The 19,089-nt window shown below is 39.9% G+C and overlaps 2 protein-coding genes across 3 annotated transcripts; one reads left to right on the forward strand and one right to left on the reverse strand.

Annotated features, from left to right (window-relative positions):
* Positions 1-8,262: 8,262 nt before the first annotated feature.
* Positions 8,263-13,355, reverse strand: rhoua (ras homolog family member Ua). Its single transcript, XM_034876184.1, has 4 exons — positions 12,695-13,355; positions 12,034-12,092; positions 10,439-10,627; positions 8,263-9,830 (listed from the first exon to the last, which is right to left on the reverse strand). The coding sequence occupies exons 1-4, from the start codon at positions 12,978-12,980 to the stop codon at positions 9,546-9,548; spliced, it is 819 nt and encodes a 272-aa protein (XP_034732075.1). The 5' UTR covers positions 12,981-13,355; the 3' UTR covers positions 8,263-9,545.
* A 714-nt stretch (positions 13,356-14,069) lies between these two features.
* Positions 14,070-18,765, forward strand: pdcd2 (programmed cell death 2). Of its 2 annotated transcripts, XR_004657213.1 has the most exons (9): positions 14,070-14,398; positions 15,421-15,529; positions 15,756-15,812; positions 16,285-16,473; positions 16,633-16,791; positions 16,871-16,971; positions 17,109-17,222; positions 18,318-18,613; positions 18,644-18,765. XR_004657213.1 is itself a non-coding variant. In XM_034876153.1 (8 exons), the coding sequence occupies exons 1-8, from the start codon at positions 14,201-14,203 to the stop codon at positions 18,495-18,497; spliced, it is 1,107 nt and encodes a 368-aa protein (XP_034732044.1). In that variant the 5' UTR covers positions 14,070-14,200; the 3' UTR covers positions 18,498-18,765. The 2 variants fall into 2 exon arrangements, 1 of the variants encoding a protein (XP_034732044.1); XM_034876153.1 differs by having other exon boundaries at positions 18,318-18,765.
* The last annotated feature ends 324 nt before the right edge of the window (positions 18,766-19,089 follow it).

The raw sequence follows: 19,089 nt of genomic DNA on the forward strand, positions 1-19,089 counted from the left end.
TAAAGACCATTTAGAGCTTGTACTTTGTACTCATCATACTACAATGTTGGATCGTCAATATTGGATCTAAAACAAGAAGAGTCCACGGTTAGCCAGTGGCTACTTTGGCACAGCGGTGCTTGAGCTAAATGTTAATCTCAGCAGTGACAATGATAACATGCTGAGATTTAGAAGGTTCCCCATCTTAGTTTAGTATGTTGGCATGCCAACATCAGCATCAGTGCCTTGTTACAGTGCACTTAAACTGCACCTCGTTCATGCCTATACCCCCTTTTACAAATGGTCTCGGGTTTCAAACTGACAACTTTAAGTCACGGTCAATTCATCCAAAAATATTGAGGCAGTGCATCTCTTGTTGATAAATGTATGTTTCAACTGACAACAAAGTTTAAAAGCCAGTCACTGGCCATGGCTCTAACAGCACTCAGGGTTTGATACAGACTATCTATTTTTGAGTAAATACAGAAAACGCTTCTTGTATTTCTAGAAAAAATGTTCAAGAAACCATGGGTGTTATTTCTCAAGTCAATTTCTCAATCAAAACTCAGCATATTTTCTACAAAAACACAAAATTTTTGAAGAGTCATCCTCCCTCTGGTCTAAGGATCAGCCTCCCATGACTCATAGGCTTATCTAATGAACCTGACTCCCTGAAGTTACTACTTCAACATCACACAGCACACCCTTTCTCTCCCCACTGTCTGTTTGGGCCTAAACTGACTGCACACATCCTCTCATTTCTATCTTTCTCATGTGTTCTTTCTAAAAAACCCAAAACACTCAAATGCTTACCCATCACCCAAGGCTTTTGTTTTTGACAATGTGCAGTGTTCAATGTCTATTTTGTTTTTTAAATGTAGGTAACGATTCAAATGTTTCATTCAATCATCAAACCTGTGATGTAATAAAAGTCTTTCTGTTAAAATACCTTCAAGGAGCTGTTTTCTTCACAGAGATTCATTGGCTACAGAGATGTATTGAAGCAGTGCCTTTAAAACTCAGCTGAAAGTTGGGTCTCTCTCTCTCTCTCTCTTTCTCTCTTTCTCTCTTTCTCTCTCTCTCTCTCTCTCTTTCTCTCTCTCTCTCTTACTCTCGCTACATTATGTGTCAGCTCACACAGTTGAGAAAAGGACAAAAGTTCTGGCCAACAGCCTGGTCACTGTGTGTGTGTGTGTGTGTGTGTGTGTGTGTGTGTGTGTGTGTGTGTGTGTGTGTGTGTGTGTGTGTGTGTGTGTGTGTGTGTGCCAGCTGGTTACATCTGGTTTAAGAGGCCACAGAGGGAGACTGCTTTCTACCACCTCTCAGTATCAGTTACTGATCCCTGTTTCCCACAAGCGTGCCTGTGCGTGCACGTGAGAAAGAGAGAGTCTTAGGGATGGATCACGAGAGCTCTGCCATCCAAATTGTTTTCACATTTACATAATTAATGTGATGTTTGTACTCACCATCCGGAGCATTTAAACCAATATGCAGTTAAAGTTCACATACTTTGTCTCTCATTACTTGCCTTGGTCATTACTGGTCAAAATACCGTTCTCACTGTAGACGTCACGTCATGGTAGGAAAAACACAGATGCAGAGCAATTAATGACCTTAATGATGTCTGTATTCATGTAGGTAAGCCCAGGTTCCTGCTAGAGGGTGCATACAGATCACTGTCATGCCTCACTGGACACTTAATTGACCTGAACAGGAAGTTGTAAGTTGTAAATGAAACCTGTGTTTTTCCTGCTATACTTGCCATGAGAAAGGTCTGTAGGTGTATCCTGGGGATGGTTTCAAAAAGATCGACTTTGTCTGTGGCTGAGATCACTCACTTCAGATCGAAGTCTAACGCCATGTGTTACACAGAGCCATCTAGTTCTTGACTATATCATAAACAGGACTAATTTGCCATAAATTCTTGGTACATTAATTCAAATAATTGAATGAAGTGACATAAAATGGCAATTCTGTCTGATTGTCAGGCTGCTGCCCAAATAAATAGTAAATAGACGTACTGTGTGTCACAGCAGGTGTGCAAATCAACTTTAAATACAAGAAAGTCAGACTGGGGTTTCACAATGATGTGATTGAAAGAAAATTATCAAATTAAGCCTTTCTTGTGATTCAGCTTTTATGACACTCACAAGAAAAGACAACTTATTAGTTCAATTACTTTCATCAACTTTTTTATTGTAAATTTGATAAACACGAATGTAAAGGCCATGTACACCTATGGTAAACCCACACAGGGGATTTCACTTATTTTGGCCAATGACACCTGCTTTCAGGACTGTGTTAGTGTGTTTGGAGTGACCTCTCTCTCACTCTCCTGTTATGTTTGTTGTGCCCGTTTGGATGGAACAGATCACACCTTTCTTAATTGTGCATGACGCCCAGTGACCTCCTGTAGTTCCCATCAAAGCTCTGCTCACCTTTAACCAGGGCAGAGGGCTAATCAGCCAAGTGAAAACACCTGTGGGTTTGTAGGTTTAACTAATTTAAGCAAAACCCTCATATAGTGTATATTAGCATGTACTTGTCCAGAAATAGTAACTTTCTGTGACATTTTGACCATTGAAATTCTTTTTTTAGGGAGGGAGTTTTTAGTTCTTTATTAGACAGGACATCGGAGAGAGAGGGGGAACATCATGCAGAGAAAGGAGCGTAGGTCGGAGTCAAACCTGTGGCCGCTGGGGTAGAACTGAGCCTTTTGGTGTGAGTTACCCAGGTCCCCCTGACCACTGGTACTCTTAAAAAAAATATTTTCAAAATAGTGATTGAAACTATTAGAGGCCTCAAACTTATTTTGCTATCATTTTCCATGTTGCATTATTTTAGTCGTTCTAAGAAACCCAAATGTAGCTGCTGTGAGGTTCTCAGACATTATCTGAGATGTGTCATAAATACCGTGTCTTACTCTGCTCAGCACATTGACATTTGACATGCTGTGTTTTTTCATTAGTACAGGGACGTGATCAGGAGTTGAGTACATGTAGTGCATGTTAACCTTGACCGTGATGTAGGTGGTGTTATTTGCAGTATTGTGCAAATGTAAACGCATTGGTCAGCTGTGGTCAGATGTATGTGGAGAGGAGGTGAGTGTGAGGGAGCTGTGGGGGTGTAAACTGTTTGTACCACGCTGTTTCTCAACTGTGTACATTCCACATGACACACTGTGAACTTTGAACGCTGCGTTCAAACATACACATCATCACCAGGTTATGCAAATAAACAACCTGTAGAGATGGAGAGCAAGAGGTGGTACAGAAGATGAACGACAGGGAGGGAGACTAAGAGATGGAAGAAGAGAATGTGTTTTACAGGAATACACAAAAAGAACAAAGAGTGTATAAAGAAAGGAAGGAAAGGTTTGTATGAGAGCTGAGACAGAGATAAAGCACATTAAGAAAAGATTGCAGTATATGTCAGTCTGTTGGAATCTGTTCAGTTAGCTTTGTCTTTACGTGAACTTGTTTTAACCACATTGTGGGGGAGAAAATTAGTTCACACAGTTACTGTACTGACCATAAACGCCCAAATCAGCGTCCCAGTGATTAATGCAGCAGGAGGAGTTTTAAATGATGTGATCGACCACGCAGTTTTGTTTCTTTCACTCCGTCACTTTCTGTGTCAGTTATTAGTTATTCTCCCCGTCTGTCACCCCTTTTAAGGCTCTTTTCTTCACTTTCTCTTAACCGCTGTCTCTTTTTTGAACACACAAAGACAGACACACATACACACACAGCAGCTGTCTACACACATTGATTAGGTTTATAGCATGTTAGGAAAGTGGAGATTGTATTTCAGCTCTGCTCGTTAAGAGTCAGCACTGATGTCACATTGGCCCCTCTTTATATTATGTAACACACACACACACACACACACACACACACACACCGAAAGAAAGAGAGGCCATAAAATGGGCTGGAACTGAGCCTTAGACCATCGTCTTGAGTACTGGCAGCTCTGTGTGTATGCTTGCACATGTGACTGTAACATTTCGCAATAAGAAGCCAAACTTAATTCGACTGTTTGTTACAAACGAGGTTATGTCCTTCTGTATCTCTGTCTTTCCTTCCTTGTGTTCATACCACCATAAAAATAAAACACCTGTCTGACTGATTAAATATGTTTCATAAAACTGCAACATATAAATTACTGGATGATGCATTTATATTTCCCAATTACAAGTCCGTAAATGACTTAAAAGCAAGTGATAGACATCTAAACACAGGATGTGGCCACAGATGTCTTTCTAAAAGAGCACAAGACTTAAACACCATGATATGATAACATGATGAAAACACATTAGAAAAGCTTTGCAAACCATTTTAAACTAATGCGGTTATGATTTGTCAGCCTGATTTCATACAATGATGCAGGCAGTGGCTCCATTTTAACTTTCAGGTCGGCACTGCATGTGTTTACAGTTGTTGAAGGGTTTCACCAGTGGTTCAGTTTGTTGTATCAACATCTGCTCAGTCTGTGAGGTGTTATTACATGATTCATTAATAATAGGCCTGATAAGATTTACAATCCATTTGGGGGGACATTTTATTACATTCTGCCTAAAGATTGATTTTTTTCTGTTTTTACATAATAATTTGTTACAAGCCTTGTGAGGTTTTAGAATCAAATCAAATGTGACAATCTGCTGACTGTATACCAAGACAATAAAACATTTTGCAAATTATTTACAGTCCTTCCACTGATGTTTTTTTCCAGTAGATATTAGATTTTAATTCATGATTATTACATCTTGAAAAATGGGCTATGATATGTAAGAGTCAGTCCCCAGCCTACGGATAAAGGAGAATAACAGCCAGATAATCTCAGTAAATGGGACCTGGCACTACTTGATTTACAAAGCAGCTGATCCATCCAGAACAAATTTGGCCTTTTTATTATGTACTGTCTTTACTTTATTACTTTGTACTGTACTTTATTATGTACATTATGTGTTGTCGGGTAGAGCAAAGCCCTCCAAGAACAGGGACATGCCACTAACCAAATGTCACATTGCATCCTTCAAAATAAAGCTCTTCTATATCTATGTGTGTGTGTGTGTGTGCGTGTGTGTGTGTGTGTCTTCAAGCTCCCCAACATTGCTCACATATTATAAGTGCATCAGCTGAGCACAGCATGGTGGTTGCACAAAGGTTTGGTTGTCACAAAGTGCACAGAAAAATCCAAAACTTCATTCCTTCATCCACAAAATCATAAAAAAAGACATTCAATTTGGAGCCCAAATATACAGTATACATACCGACAAAATGCATTTGTTAAAAAAGCAGTTTTTGTGGTTTACCTGCATCTGGCCATCCTGAATGTTATTTGAATTCGCTTTCCAGTAAAATTTGTGAAATCGACACAGACATAAACACATAGGATATTGACAAACTCCATCTACAGGTGTTTATCTAAAAACAAAAAAACATGTTCTTATTTTCAGCCTGTGGGCTCTCACAAGGAGTTATCTTTAAACACACACACACACATTCCCAGTCCCACCACTGAGAAACGAGCCATACACAAAACACAGCATGTATTATGTCAAATTGTTTTTATTTCTCAGGGTATAAATCTTCTGTACAAGCAATTCTTTCTTGACTGACATCCTCAGTTAAACAGAGCATTTACTGTGAGCAGATTGCAGCAGCGTGATCTCTGTTACAATGTTTTTACAAGCAGGAAATATGATTCCCACAGGCTGAGGGGTTTCCTCAGAGAAGCTCTCAGCTGGTGTGCCATGTGAATGAGCTCAGGTGTGCTTTAGTGTGTATCAACCTCAATAAAACAATGAAATCTCAAGAATTCTGTCTGTTTCCCCAGGCTGTCTGCTTTTCTTTAAACTCACTGGACTCTATGGGATACTCTTATTGCAATTAACAATTAGGAACGTGTGGGAATTTAGTTTCAAGTCTGCTTAAAAATGATTTGCTTACAGTAATCCAAGGCCATTCACATACAGAACAAGTTTGTATTTGGTTAGTAAATTCCAACACCAAATGAATCACAATAACTGAAGCCATCCATTAAACATTGTCCAACCCACATCCAGACTTTGCACCTATCCCAAACACAGAGCATTAACCCTTCTGCCTAACTTTCAAAATTAAAAACACAGGCTTTGTCTGTCTGACTGTCCTTGTGGACAATCCCCATCATGTCTCTTCTCTGAATCTCTTTAAACACAATAGTTCACTTTCGGAGACCTATCTGTTCAACATTACAAGGCGGTTCATCAGTCGTGCAGGACACACACTGCTGCAGGTCAACCAGTCTATTCTGGCCACGTTTAAAAGAAGAAAGAACACAATTTCAGTCTTACATATGAACAGTCGAATGCATAGACAAAGGCACGATCAATGTTTCATTCAATATACCTGGGAGTTTTACTGCTACAACTTTACTTGGTCTGGTACGATCAGTAGCTTTTGCTAACTTCAGTCAGAAATGCATGAGTCTTCTCTGTGGTACTGTTAAACAACATTTTGGTACATGACGATATATCACTTGTGGCGAGTGGACAGCATGGGCTCGCTTTAAAAGATTATAGCATAAGCTAAATTTACCGGGAGTTACAGGCTGGATACAGACATGAGAAACAAAACAAAATCATCCTCAAATCCTGTGAGAAACATGCATTATTGTTTCCCTTGTTTGTGCTTATTTATTGTATTTAAACAGTAAAGAATCTAAAGCAGGTTTATATTTTGTATCTGAAGAGAAACTTATTGTGCCATCCATAATTATACATATAAGTAAGTAAAACTGATGAGCCCTGACAGAGGAAATGCCAGTTATCATAATGGTCTGTGGGACCTTTACCCTTCTTCCATCTACCATCAGCCAAGACTGCACACAAACAGCAAGACAAGCAACTTATTATGGCTTTTTCCCCAAGCAAGAAACAATGCATTTGCTATCATGAGTAAAACGTCAAGACAGTGAACCCATTCACTCGCAATTGTAACATCTTCAGTGGAAAACTACCAAATAACTCCAAATCTGGAGTCTCAGTTTTACACTCAGGCCTAAAATCAACATTTGGAGTTGAGATACATTTTAGATTAAGTTCTGTGTGTACATGTTATACTGTGGTACACAACTTGTAGCCAGATTGCAGAAAAATCAGCAGGTCAGTTTGGGTTACACAGGGAAATCTTTGCAGACAAGTCATGTCAGAACCAAATTGTGGTGCTGGTGTAGTTGTGTTCAGTGTCTTGGGACATTTAGTAGCGCTTAATAGAAATATTTAAAAGCCAGTTGTTAACAAACTGGGTGAAAATATCCACAGAAGTTTAGGGAATCAAACAAATCATCTACTATGATTCTGCATGTTCTGGCAGTGGCAGTCTTGTCTCAGTTTGAGACGGAAAACAATAGCTATTTTTTAAAAGTTACATTCAAAGAGAAGTATTATTTATTGAATTTCAAGGCACACCCACCACAGCTCACTTCATTTCACACCAGTAGAGAAGTCACATTGAATAACACTCATTTTAAGAAAATGGTGACGCTAGTCAGTTCTTACAGAAAAACAGATTATAGAATTTGCCCTTAATTTTCGAAAAATTAACAGGATTTTGAGCCTACACTTAGCTCCGGATAGACTAAAACCCTCCAGAGCAGCGTTATAGCTGAGTTTTTTAGGAATATCATTAGAAACACAGGGTTAGAATATCTGGTATGAATTACATAGAACAAAAGCAGCAGAAAGTTAGTTTTTTGTGTTCATGTCTGATAGATATGAATTTTTATGAAATTATGTTGCACGCTAAATAATCCATTACATACTGAAACTTGGTTGCAAACGTTTTCCTTTCTGCTGCAGTCACTCTAATACAAAGAGCCATTCAGATGAAGGCACTGTAGATAAATAATATGTTTTAGTAACTGAAATGTACAAAGAAAGGTGTTGCATTTGAGTGTTTGACATCCACACATTTTGATTTAGTTGCCTTTTTATTTCCGCTTTGCAACATATAATCTATTTGAGAGAGAAGTGGCTGCCGAACTAACAGAGCATACAGTAGACGTATTGTGGACAAAGAATGTCTCGGCAGTATCAAAGCATTGTTGACGCAGAATGATAGAAACGATCAATGGTAACTGCAATGAAGTATATTTTGGGAGAAGGGAACAAATATCAAACTGTAGTACAAACTGTAGTTCATAACTACGAAGAAAGAGTTTCACAGAATATGTACATTAATCAAACTTCACAGTCTTAGATTCAAAATTGCATTGAAAAGCTAAGAAATCAAAACGTTGTTTTTTCAGTTTCTTCTAAATTATTTTCTCACTGCAAACCTACAGAAACTAACAGCTGAGCCCATTCTCTAAATTTAAACACATGCAAAGAGCACTTTGTTGATCTAATTCGGCTAAGTGCTCACACTCACAGTGAGGCTGTTTAGGTGTCTGATAAATCAAACACACACAGAGCAGTACGTATATCTGAAACCCATATAGGCTAGTGTGTGCCTGCCTTGCAGCATACTGATTACTGGTTAAGAGAAGTCACTCGGCTACAGTATACTGAGCAAAGTTGTGGCTTGTGGAACTATGTGAACATGAAGAAGAAGAGAACAACACTGGAATTATAAAAGGTCATCATGCCCAATAAAGGTCAAGTGCTAGCCAGTCTACCGTCCACCACCACAGTACACAGATGATGAATGATCCTAGCTATCAATGGAAACCTGACGCAGGATGTAGAGGAAACCACACTAAAAACCAACCCGGACATAGGGCCATAAATAGTTCAGATCACGACTAAAATAAAAGGAAAACCGTGGTCCAGGTTTCAGATCAGGTTTATAGGCTGCACCACAGTTAACTGTGTTTTTTTTACCATGTTCTGACTTAAATCATGTCTGGTGATCATATCAGAAAATCCTAAATAACTTCTTTTCATATGTATGTAAGGACGAGGTTTTGTCTCAGAGACACTCTATTTTAGTCAGCAGTTCTTCCCAATCATGAGTGTTGGAAACATGTTAGACAATGGAAGTTTAGATGCAGTTTTAGTGAGTCAAGCTCCCTTCCCACCTACATGACAAGCATACATAAATCTGTGCAAGACTGGGAAGATTATTACGAGAACACCAGACTAAATACTTTTGCTTTTTATGTGTTAAACACAGACAAAACTGTTTTTATTCAAATCTAGTCCGGTTTGATAAAAAGCAACATCGCCCCATCTACTATGGCATTTAGAGGGTCTTCTGCTAATCCCTGTTTGTATCAGTGTTATTCCAGAAGAGGCACGAGTACCACTGCAGTATTACTGTATTTTAAGCGCAGGGTTTGTTAGAACCAAGCTGGGATCACTAGTAAATCTCATCCATGATAAGATTAAAACCATTGAATAAAAACAAAAAGTAAAACATTTTAGATCCATAACAGTCTTACTTTGGTTCCCAGCTATAGTCCAGTTGAGGTCCTGCTCAACATCAGGCAGTCCAGGCAGAACCTTGACCCAGCTAAATCCAGACCAGGATAAAGTCAACAGAAGATGCGAGTCTTTGACCCAAACTCCTCACACGTCTGCTCTAGGCCACACAGCAGTACCTCTTCCACCATGACTTAGACAGACTCTTCATCTTGTCCGGTGTCTGCTTTTGCTTTTTTCGTCGTTTCTGTTTTCCTCTTTTGTGCTTTTGGGAGCTGTAGTTCTGCAGGCTGGCCAGTATGGCCGTGTCAAACACTTCTTTCAAATTTTTTTGGGTCAGGGAAGAGCACTCCATGTAAGCCACAGCTCCAATCTCCACTGCACAGTCCCGGGCATCTGCTGCGTTCACAGGTCGCTCCCTGTACTTAGCCAGGTCAATGAGAACCTGAAGACAAGAGGAAAACACTCTGTTAATATCATTTTGTATCTGCTTATTTATTAGTCGAGGAGAAAGGAAAGATACATATTTAGTGTTTTATTCCATAAATGATAATTTTATCAGTTTTGAGCATTTGATAAGCACCCTGCGTAGGTTTGGAACTTCAGAGTTGTTGCTAATTCTCTTCTAAACAGTTGACATTTCTGCTATGTCAAGCAAAATCAATCCTCACAGACATTTTTGGCTAAATAATTATGGCCAAAATAAATATTAATAACAACATACAGTATATATACATATAATAAAACAAATAATGTGTTAAAAGTGCTATGTTAATTTGATTGAACTGTCACATTGTCATGGCATAAAGGGACACTTGAATACAACAGTTATCATTAATGTTATCAGTAATTTTCCTGTTTTGACAAGTTAAAATGTCTGCTGTGAAAAAGGCCTGTTAAAGTAACGTGATACAATGGTGAAATTGTAATTTTGATCATAAAGACGTGTGTATTTAACGCCAGTGGTTTTGTTTCACGTATGTCAGAATGAAGGCATGGCTTTGTCTGACGTATGGCAAGTACTTTTCCTCCACGTCAATACATATACTCCACCTTGACATCTTCTCGGAGGTCACACTGCGTCCCAACGAGGACGAGCGGAGCGAAGGGTGCGTGTCTCCGTATCTCTGGAACCCACTTCTCAGGAACATTTTGGAAGGAGGCGGGACTAACGACGCTGAAGCACAGCAGGAACACATCTGCACTGGTGTAACACAGAGGCCGCAGCTTGTCAAACTCATCCTGGAGAGGTCGGGAGAGATCAAGAGAAAGAGAGAAAAGTGTTGAGGATGAAGAGATTTCAAAAAAAGAAATGCATTAATTTACCAACCATCACAGCAATGCTTTTAGGGGTATTTGGACAGAAATACAGAGGTATTGCTGACACAGCACATCCTGCCAAGCATGTTTATCCTAACAAAATTAATACAATTGAGTGATCTGTTTTTAATGACAGATGATAAATGATATAAGTTGAATCTCATCTCATCTCATCTCATCTAGTTTCTCCACTCTGACTTTTTATCTCGAACTCTACCCTTGCTCTGCCTGTGATCTTAGCATTCATTCTGCTATCACATCTGAAAAAACACTGCTACAGACAAACAGCTGCTCCTTCACAGAACATGAGTGGGTAAAGTTTTAACAGCTTGTGAACGTAAGCTCAAAGTATAACTAGACAAAGCTCAGTTTAAGAAGAAAGTTTTTTCTCTTGTTTTTATTTCAGATAACAGCTGGTGCTGCTGTTGCAAACAGATGTAAAATGTAAAATGCATCACTTCCTGAGTGCTTGAGGTTTTTTTTCCGAGGAAAGACCTACCAGACAGTTTCCTGGACAAAGACTTAGCCCACCAAAACTAACACGGAATCTAACTGAGCTATCCATCGTAAAACATGTTTAGTTTAGGACTAGTCTTAATCTATGTGCCCACCATCAATGCACACCACGTTGGTCAAACTACATTGTCACTCTTCTGTTACTGTATATAAAATAGATGTGGATAGAGCACCTAATAAATGTGGAATGTCTGATGTCTGAGCAAATCTAACATGACAATTTAAAGGGGTCCCTTCTAAACTGAATTTGTGAACATGAACAAGGAGCATTACACCAGAGCAGAAAAATTTAAATGTACGTGCACTCTAGCAACATTTTTGAGTTGCCGTGAGAAAAAACTAGATGTTGTTGTTGTTAAGTTTAGAGAAAGACTATTTTAGTTTCCAATTAAAAAAGCGTTGTGGGGTAGCCTAATGGCTGGGGGGATACCATACAACCACAGCAGTTTGATTCCAACTGGGGAACTTTGTTGCATGTCATACCACCTCTTTCTCTTCCCATGTTTCCTGTCAAGCTGTACAGTGTCAATTACCAAATAAAGGCCAAAATGCCACACACAAAAATTATTTGCGTAATAGTACACTACGTAAAACCTTAAAAAGGAAGAAAGAAAGAAAGAAAGAAAGAAAGAAAGAAAAATATTGTTGTCTCTTCTGGCCTTTGGTCGGTGGCATTGTTTGAAACACAAATAAAATAACAGGAAATGCTGCTGCTCTCTCTCCCCCTGTCTGTGTGTGTGTGTGTGTGTGTGTGTGTGTGTGTGTGTGTGTGTGTGTGTGTGTGTGTGTGTGTGTGTGTGGGTGTCACTGACCTGTCCGGCTGTGTCACAGAGTTGTAGTTTGACTGGCTGCCCGTCCACTGATACCACCGCTACACTCACACAAACACACACACACACACACACACACACACACACACACACACACACACACACACACACACACACACACACGCACACACACGCAAACACACACGCACGCACACACACACACACACACACACACACACACACACATACACACACAAATACACACACACACACAGACACACACAGACACACACACACACACACACACAATGACACCAGCTGGTAACTATTTTACTTTATGGTGAATCCAGTAAAGGAAAGATTAGTCTGAATGGTCAATCAGCTGAATATTAATCTATTATATTTGATGATTGGGGATTGTTGAAGTCATTAAAAAGTCCAAACTAATTCCGTGGTCACACATTTAAAGTTGTTACATCATAAATTAAACTATTAACTCACATATGACATGTAAACTACATTACATTTTACAGAGTAAAAGATGAATTTAATCAAACTTATTGATAGCTGGTCCATAATGTCTTATACATTTTACCATGCAGCTCTGATGTCGGGTAACGTTAGTTAGTTCTTTCCAGTTAGATGGTCAAAGGTGTTCATGCAGCTGTATAGAATTAATTAGCCTACATAACTCATCCTTTACCTGAGAAGTTGTCAAACGCGGTCGGGACGTACTCGGTGGGATACCCGTTGGTGGTGTAGCTGACTACCAGGCTGGTTTTCCCCACCGCTCCGTCTCCAGCCAGCACACACTTTACCCGCCTCTCCGCTGCTCCGGCTCCCGCTGACCCCAACCCTGCTCCGGACCGCCGCGTCCTGCCGGAGCCCCTGACCCTCCTCGGTGGGACAGGCGGAGCAGGGGACACCGGTGTCGGCTTATAGCCCCCGTCGCCCCGCGAAGGCATCTGGCACGGAGAGGAGGGCGACATGTAGCCTGAGGAGACCCGGGCAGGAGGTTCAGTCCCGGTTCGGGCCAGTTTTCACATCGTCCATTATTCGGGTATTATCTGCCGTGTTACAGCGCGGGTTGTCAACTGACTTTTTGTTGTCGCTGCTGTCCGCTTGCTTTTAGTTTCCATGGTTAAATTTCAAAAACGTCTGAACTTATGTTCACCACACACAACCCCAAAACTGACACGGTGTCCATTTTAAGCGTCATGGGGGATTTAAACGTGAATTAAAGTCCGATGATTAAAAGAGCGAGGATTAAATTGACGTTAGCCGTTTGTTACTGTCTTTGTCTGTCCAGTCGTCCAATGGACAGACCCGTCCCAAACTCCCCTTCAAATGACATCATAAACACATCAGCGTGTGTGTGTGTGTGAGAGAGAGAGAGAGAGTAAGTGAGTGAGTGAGAGAGTGAGTGAGTGAGAGTGAGAGAGAGAGAGAGGGAGAGTAAGTGAGCTTTCATCATAGTCTATCAGTATTAAACGTTGCGATAAGTTTTACTTTCCTCCCTGCCTTTCTTCATTTTAGTAGGCTACTTGTCCTGTATAATTAAATACAGTCTGTCTTTCTACCTTGAGTGATAGTAATAACAGAGTAAAGTAGCCTACACTATGTCCCTCTGCATGAAGTGTAGTAGAAAGTATTATACATGAAATATTCAATCAAAGCACAGATAACTCGAAACTGTATCGAAGTGCAGTACTTATAAATAAGAATACATTTATTTACTTATTTTCCACCACTGTTGTAGCACTTTGAAACTTCAAGATAAATTGCTAAATTCCCCAAGATTTAATTAGCCTTAGAAACGTTTGTATCATGCTACTGACTGCCATCTAGTGGACAGAGTCCACTAGATAAATACATTTTTAAAATAATTTTTTAAATAAATAAAAATAACTTTGGTCTCAGAGTGGCAGGTAAGTTACTAAATACCACGTTCCCCCACACAGAATACCTTTCTACATGCGTCTTAGTGTATAATAATTTGTCTAGAGCTTCGAGAGCTTTGAAAATTGTGGAACGAAACACCAGCTGGTCAGTGTTTCCTCCCGGACGTTTTTCTGAAAGGCCCCTGCGCTTCATGTGTTGTGTTCTCGGTCTCAGGTTGTGTTGTGAGAAGTTGGAAGAACTCTTCGTTTCTTCTGCACATTTGTTAACATAAATGTTTACTTGACAGACAGATAACCTCCTTTCTAAAATGTCCGGTGATAGCAACCTGTCCTCGGCGGAGGTAGTTCTGGGTTTCCTGGAGGAGGCGGAGCCCTGGCGGCTTCTGTCCCCGCAGTTCCCCAGTAAAGTCGGGGGGAAACCGGCGTGGCTCAGGCAGACAGGCCTGCCCTCACCGGCCGAGCTCGAGTGTGAGATATGTCGCCTGCCTATGGTCTTCCTGCTGCAGGTCAGTGTCTCGAAGAAGGGAGGGAGACATTGGGTTCAACTGGACTCTGGACAGTCATAATGTCACGTAGAGAGACGCCCTGGAGCTGCTTCATAGATGATGAATAAAAGAAAATTGCTAAAGAAAAGATGTGAATATTTTCCTGTTCAGAGCTGAACCGTCTACTTTGAGGAAATGTATATGCATTAATCTCGAACTGAAATACGTTGAGAACTTCCTTAAAAGCTGCTTACTTTGATTTATAACATTTTATTTTAAGTTTTAAACAGAACCTTACAATCAAGACAGGTAACAAAATAATAACATATTTGAATCCAACAATATACCCAGAGAGAAAAGCAAAGGCCCACACCCACAATTCAAGAGTACATTGAATCCACGAAAAACTTAGACTTCTCTTTATAAATCCTTTTTGGGATGACTCCCGCAAGGAAATGGAAATTTCCAGTAGCTGTTTTCAGCTAGAAAAAAGAAAAAATACAATATAGAGAAAATAGAAGACAGTATAAAGATAGCAATAATAATAACGAAAACAATAATAACAGTCATTTACCCATAAATTACCAGTCAAGTATTCAAGTGTCCAGGTATTTATGTAAGTAGAGGTATGTGTGTGTATGCACTGTCCTCTTTACCATTTTTTCCCTATTTCCCCCTCCCCCCCGATTGAGGAGTTGTAGATTATACATGAGGGACAAAGTAGTCCTTTAGTCTGCTGGTCCTACACTTGTATTATCATTTGTTAAGGACTTTTGTAAACATTTAGAAACTCATGTAAAAGCAGAGACATAATTTGATATAAGGCACATAAATAATATGTCAAAATAATAGTTAACCCAAACTGGCAATTCTGCTCTCTTTTATGTCTGCCAAGTAGTTAACTTCTTCATACCCATCTCAGCCCATTTCCTTATAAAAAACTGATTATAATGATGTATACCTTATTAATCCCGCAAAGGGAAATTACAGTGTTTTTACTCTGTTGTTATTACACACAGTTACCTCCTCCAACTTCCTTGCAGGTTTATGCACCCATTTCTGGTCAGGACAGAAGTTTCCACAGAACGCTCTTCCTGTTCTGCTGCAAAACTCATGAGTGCTACACGTACAACGACAGCCGCTGTTTTAAAGGTACCTGTAACTTTGTTGTTCATTTAATGTTGGTCATTTGTCATGTTTGTTACTAACAGAACTGTATAGTTTTTGATCTGCTTTGATTTATTCGCTCCCTTCCCCCCGTCTTCTCCTCGTCACATTTTAATATCCGTTTTATGTGTTGTCGGGAGCCTTTTTCAAAAGTAAATATAGTTTTGTCAAGTTTTCTGATACATTGTGTTCTATCCTTCTTTCCTTTCAGTTCTCAGAAGCCAGCTACCGAGGAAGAACGAGTTCTACCCGTACGACCCTCCACCAGGTTGGTGTATTTTTTCAGGATGTCAGTAAAAGTAGAATTCTTTGTCAGCAATGGGAATTAAAGCCATTTTAAAGGATTGAGAAAATGCTACTTTGGGTAAATGGGATTACTCCTAAAATCTCTTGCCCAAATTGTTTAAATATGGTACCTATTTATACATTAGAACTGTTTTCTTATCCGTAGTGAGTGGCCGTTACGTTTGTTTGTATTGTTAGTATTTATTGTCGTAACTATGTTTATGCTGCCCCTTTTGCCAAGTCACTTCTGACAAAGAGATGTTAATTTCAATGAATGACTTTTACCTAGTTAAATAAAGGATACATATGTTTCATATATCAATATTTATATGTTTAGAGAGCTGATACATAAGCGTTAATACATCACGGCAGGAAAGAATTTTCTAGAGGATTATATTTAAAGTTAAATATTTCTAATTTGTCAGGTTTTTTTTAAAATGTATTTTAACCCTCAGAGGATGAACCCCCCAGCAATCCTGAACCAGACCAGAGTGTGCTGTCCGTCTCTGGAGTTAAACTATGCTGGGTGTGCGGTTGCCCCGGCAACAAAGCCTGCTCCCGCTGTCACACCGTAACGTACTGTGGAAAACACCACCAGACCCTTCACTGGAAAGACACACACAAGAGGGAGTGTTGCAACCAAGGTGTGTGTATTGGATTAGAAATGACACGTACAGTTCCCCTAAATACACTCAGATGTTGTGTACTTTTTGCAGCTTGAGTTGAGAGTTGCAGACTTTTTTGTCAATTCTTGCCACAAGGAAGACTTAATGTCTCTGCTGTGTCTTTGTCTGTCTGTATAGAAGCGTCCATTGTTACAACCTCTACCTTCCTCTTCCCTGAGTCTGAGCTGGTCACTGAACCTGAGGACAAAGAAGACAAGAAGAAGGGAGACACAAAGGAGGCTGAAGAAGAAGAAGAAGAAGAGGAAGCGAGTGTTGATTGTCACTCCGTAGCAGAAAGTAAGCTTTTAATTATGTCTGATAACTATAACAACACTGGTCACGTTATTGAAGTAAATCACTGACATTATATTTACAGCCCTGGCAGAGACAGACCTGGAGGAGATGGCTATGCATGAGACTGAAGACAACAAAGTGTTCCAGCGGTTTAAAAAGAGGATCGCACCCGAACCACACCAGGTAGAGAAAAAAATAATAATATGGAAAAGACTTGAATGGACGCAATCAAGTTGAGTCACTCCTCACACTGACAATGTGAAGTTAAAACGATCTACAGATGTATCTGTGTCCATCCCCCAATGTTCTCTTCTGTTCAGGTGGTGCGTTACAGTCGAGAGGGCCGACCCTTGTGGGTCTCTTCTCACCACATCCCTTCAGATCAAGATATCCCAGCGTGCACCTGTGGTGCCAAGAGGACTTTTGAGTTTCAGGTAGTCCTTTCTTCTCCTTCCACTAGGGTTGGGCATCGTTTGGATTTTAACAATCCTGATTCCCTTTCAATTGCGGTTCTTATCGATTCTGATTCTTTGAGGGGTGGAGTTTAAAGGGTCACATGCCTATTCTCATAAATAAGAGGAATGTTTTTTTTTGCAAGGTTGTAGAATAAAAACACAATGATGAATCAGATGATGGGCTTAACCTGTACAAATCCACCTCTTTTGTTTGATTTTCGTCTATTTCCCTTTCCCAAAGAGAAAAGCTTATAACAGAAGAACCGCAAGGCCAAAATGCATGTATGAAGCTTCATTTGAAACCTAAATTCTTCTAGTTTTTGACAATGTGCTTTATTAGCATTGGATTAAAACACAACAAACACTACAGCAGTTCACACATCGTTCAAAATATTATTTTGGTCCTGTCTAAAAAAAAAAAAAAATAACTACAACATACTTTGTACCACACTATGCAGAACACAACACATACCTTTTACACATTGTCAAAAATACTCCTATAAAGTTTTAGAACTCTAGTCCTAACCTTCTGGGAGCTAGGGAGTTTTCAGTATTTAGTACTACAGGTGTCACTGGTGTGCCAAAACCTCTCCAGGTGACCAAATTCTGCTAAATGCTTAATTAAGACTTACAAACCCTTTTAACATTCATTCAAACACTGTTGAACTTATTTGTTTCTCATAAATCACATGTATGTGCCTGCTGGCAAAACAGTTTTTCCTACTATGACCACGCCAAGACCCGCCCTTCAATAGGCAGCTCAATTGGTTGGAGTCAGGCATTGACCTGGAGTCGTTAAGGTTAGGACAGCCGATTGGACAGGGGACAGGACCTGTACATGTAAGCATGGACGCCTGACCAAAAGTAGTGTGTGAATGCTATTGAAGGGCAGGTCTTGGCGTGGCCACTATAGGAAAAAAATGTGGCGACCCGGTGGATGTTTAAAAGTTCCTCAGCTTGTTGAAAAACGGAGAGTGCTGGATTATGTATGTGACAGTTTTTGTCAGTAACAGTCCAGTTGTTGCACAGTGTGTTTATCATATACATGTAAAGATGTTGTGTGTTTGACTTTAGGTGATGCCACAGCTGTTAAACAGTCTGCGTGTGGACTCGACAGGAGCCAGTATCGACTGGGGGACACTGGCTGTCTACACGTGCTCTGCCAGCTGTAACCATGACGACCAGTATTGCCCCGAGTTCATTTGGAAACAGGACTTCAGCTCAGATCCACACACACAGATTAAATCTACATAATATATGTCACGCTGATGCACATGAAAGCTCCGACTCAGCAGTGAGAAAGTGGTTTAGCTCTGACTGGAGTAATCACACCTGCATGGATGTCATTCCTTATTTAGTGGACTGGACGTGTGCTATTGTAACCGATTATACACATACAGGTCTAATTAAAAATCAGATGACAGAGAGATCACAGTTATCTTCCCAACGCTATCAAGGACAATGTTTTTGGAGGGTGGATATTCATGGCCTGGATTAAAAAGTTCAGATAATCAAACAGGAATTCTGTTTTCTGGTTGCTTGCCATTTCCAAACCTTTTCTATTACACTTTTAAATACTGTTTAGAGTATGCAATGCATGAGTTCTGGCCTATGTGGTTAGTGGGTTATTCCCATTATCAGTGCTACAAAATACAGTAGGTACACTGAAGCTTATAGTCAGCTAAACAAATAAAATATGACCTTGTGCTTCATTATCACACAAGGCTTATAACAAAGTTATCTGGACGAGTATTCATCATCTTTTATCTGCTATTTTTAGTGAGTCCAAGACAAATAATGAACAGTTAAACTATGACCTTTCAATTATGTCCACCACTTACAGTAT

This window comes from Etheostoma cragini, chromosome 1 (genome assembly GCF_013103735.1).
Source record: "Etheostoma cragini isolate CJK2018 chromosome 1, CSU_Ecrag_1.0, whole genome shotgun sequence".
NCBI lineage: Eukaryota > Metazoa > Chordata > Actinopteri > Perciformes > Percidae > Etheostoma > Etheostoma cragini.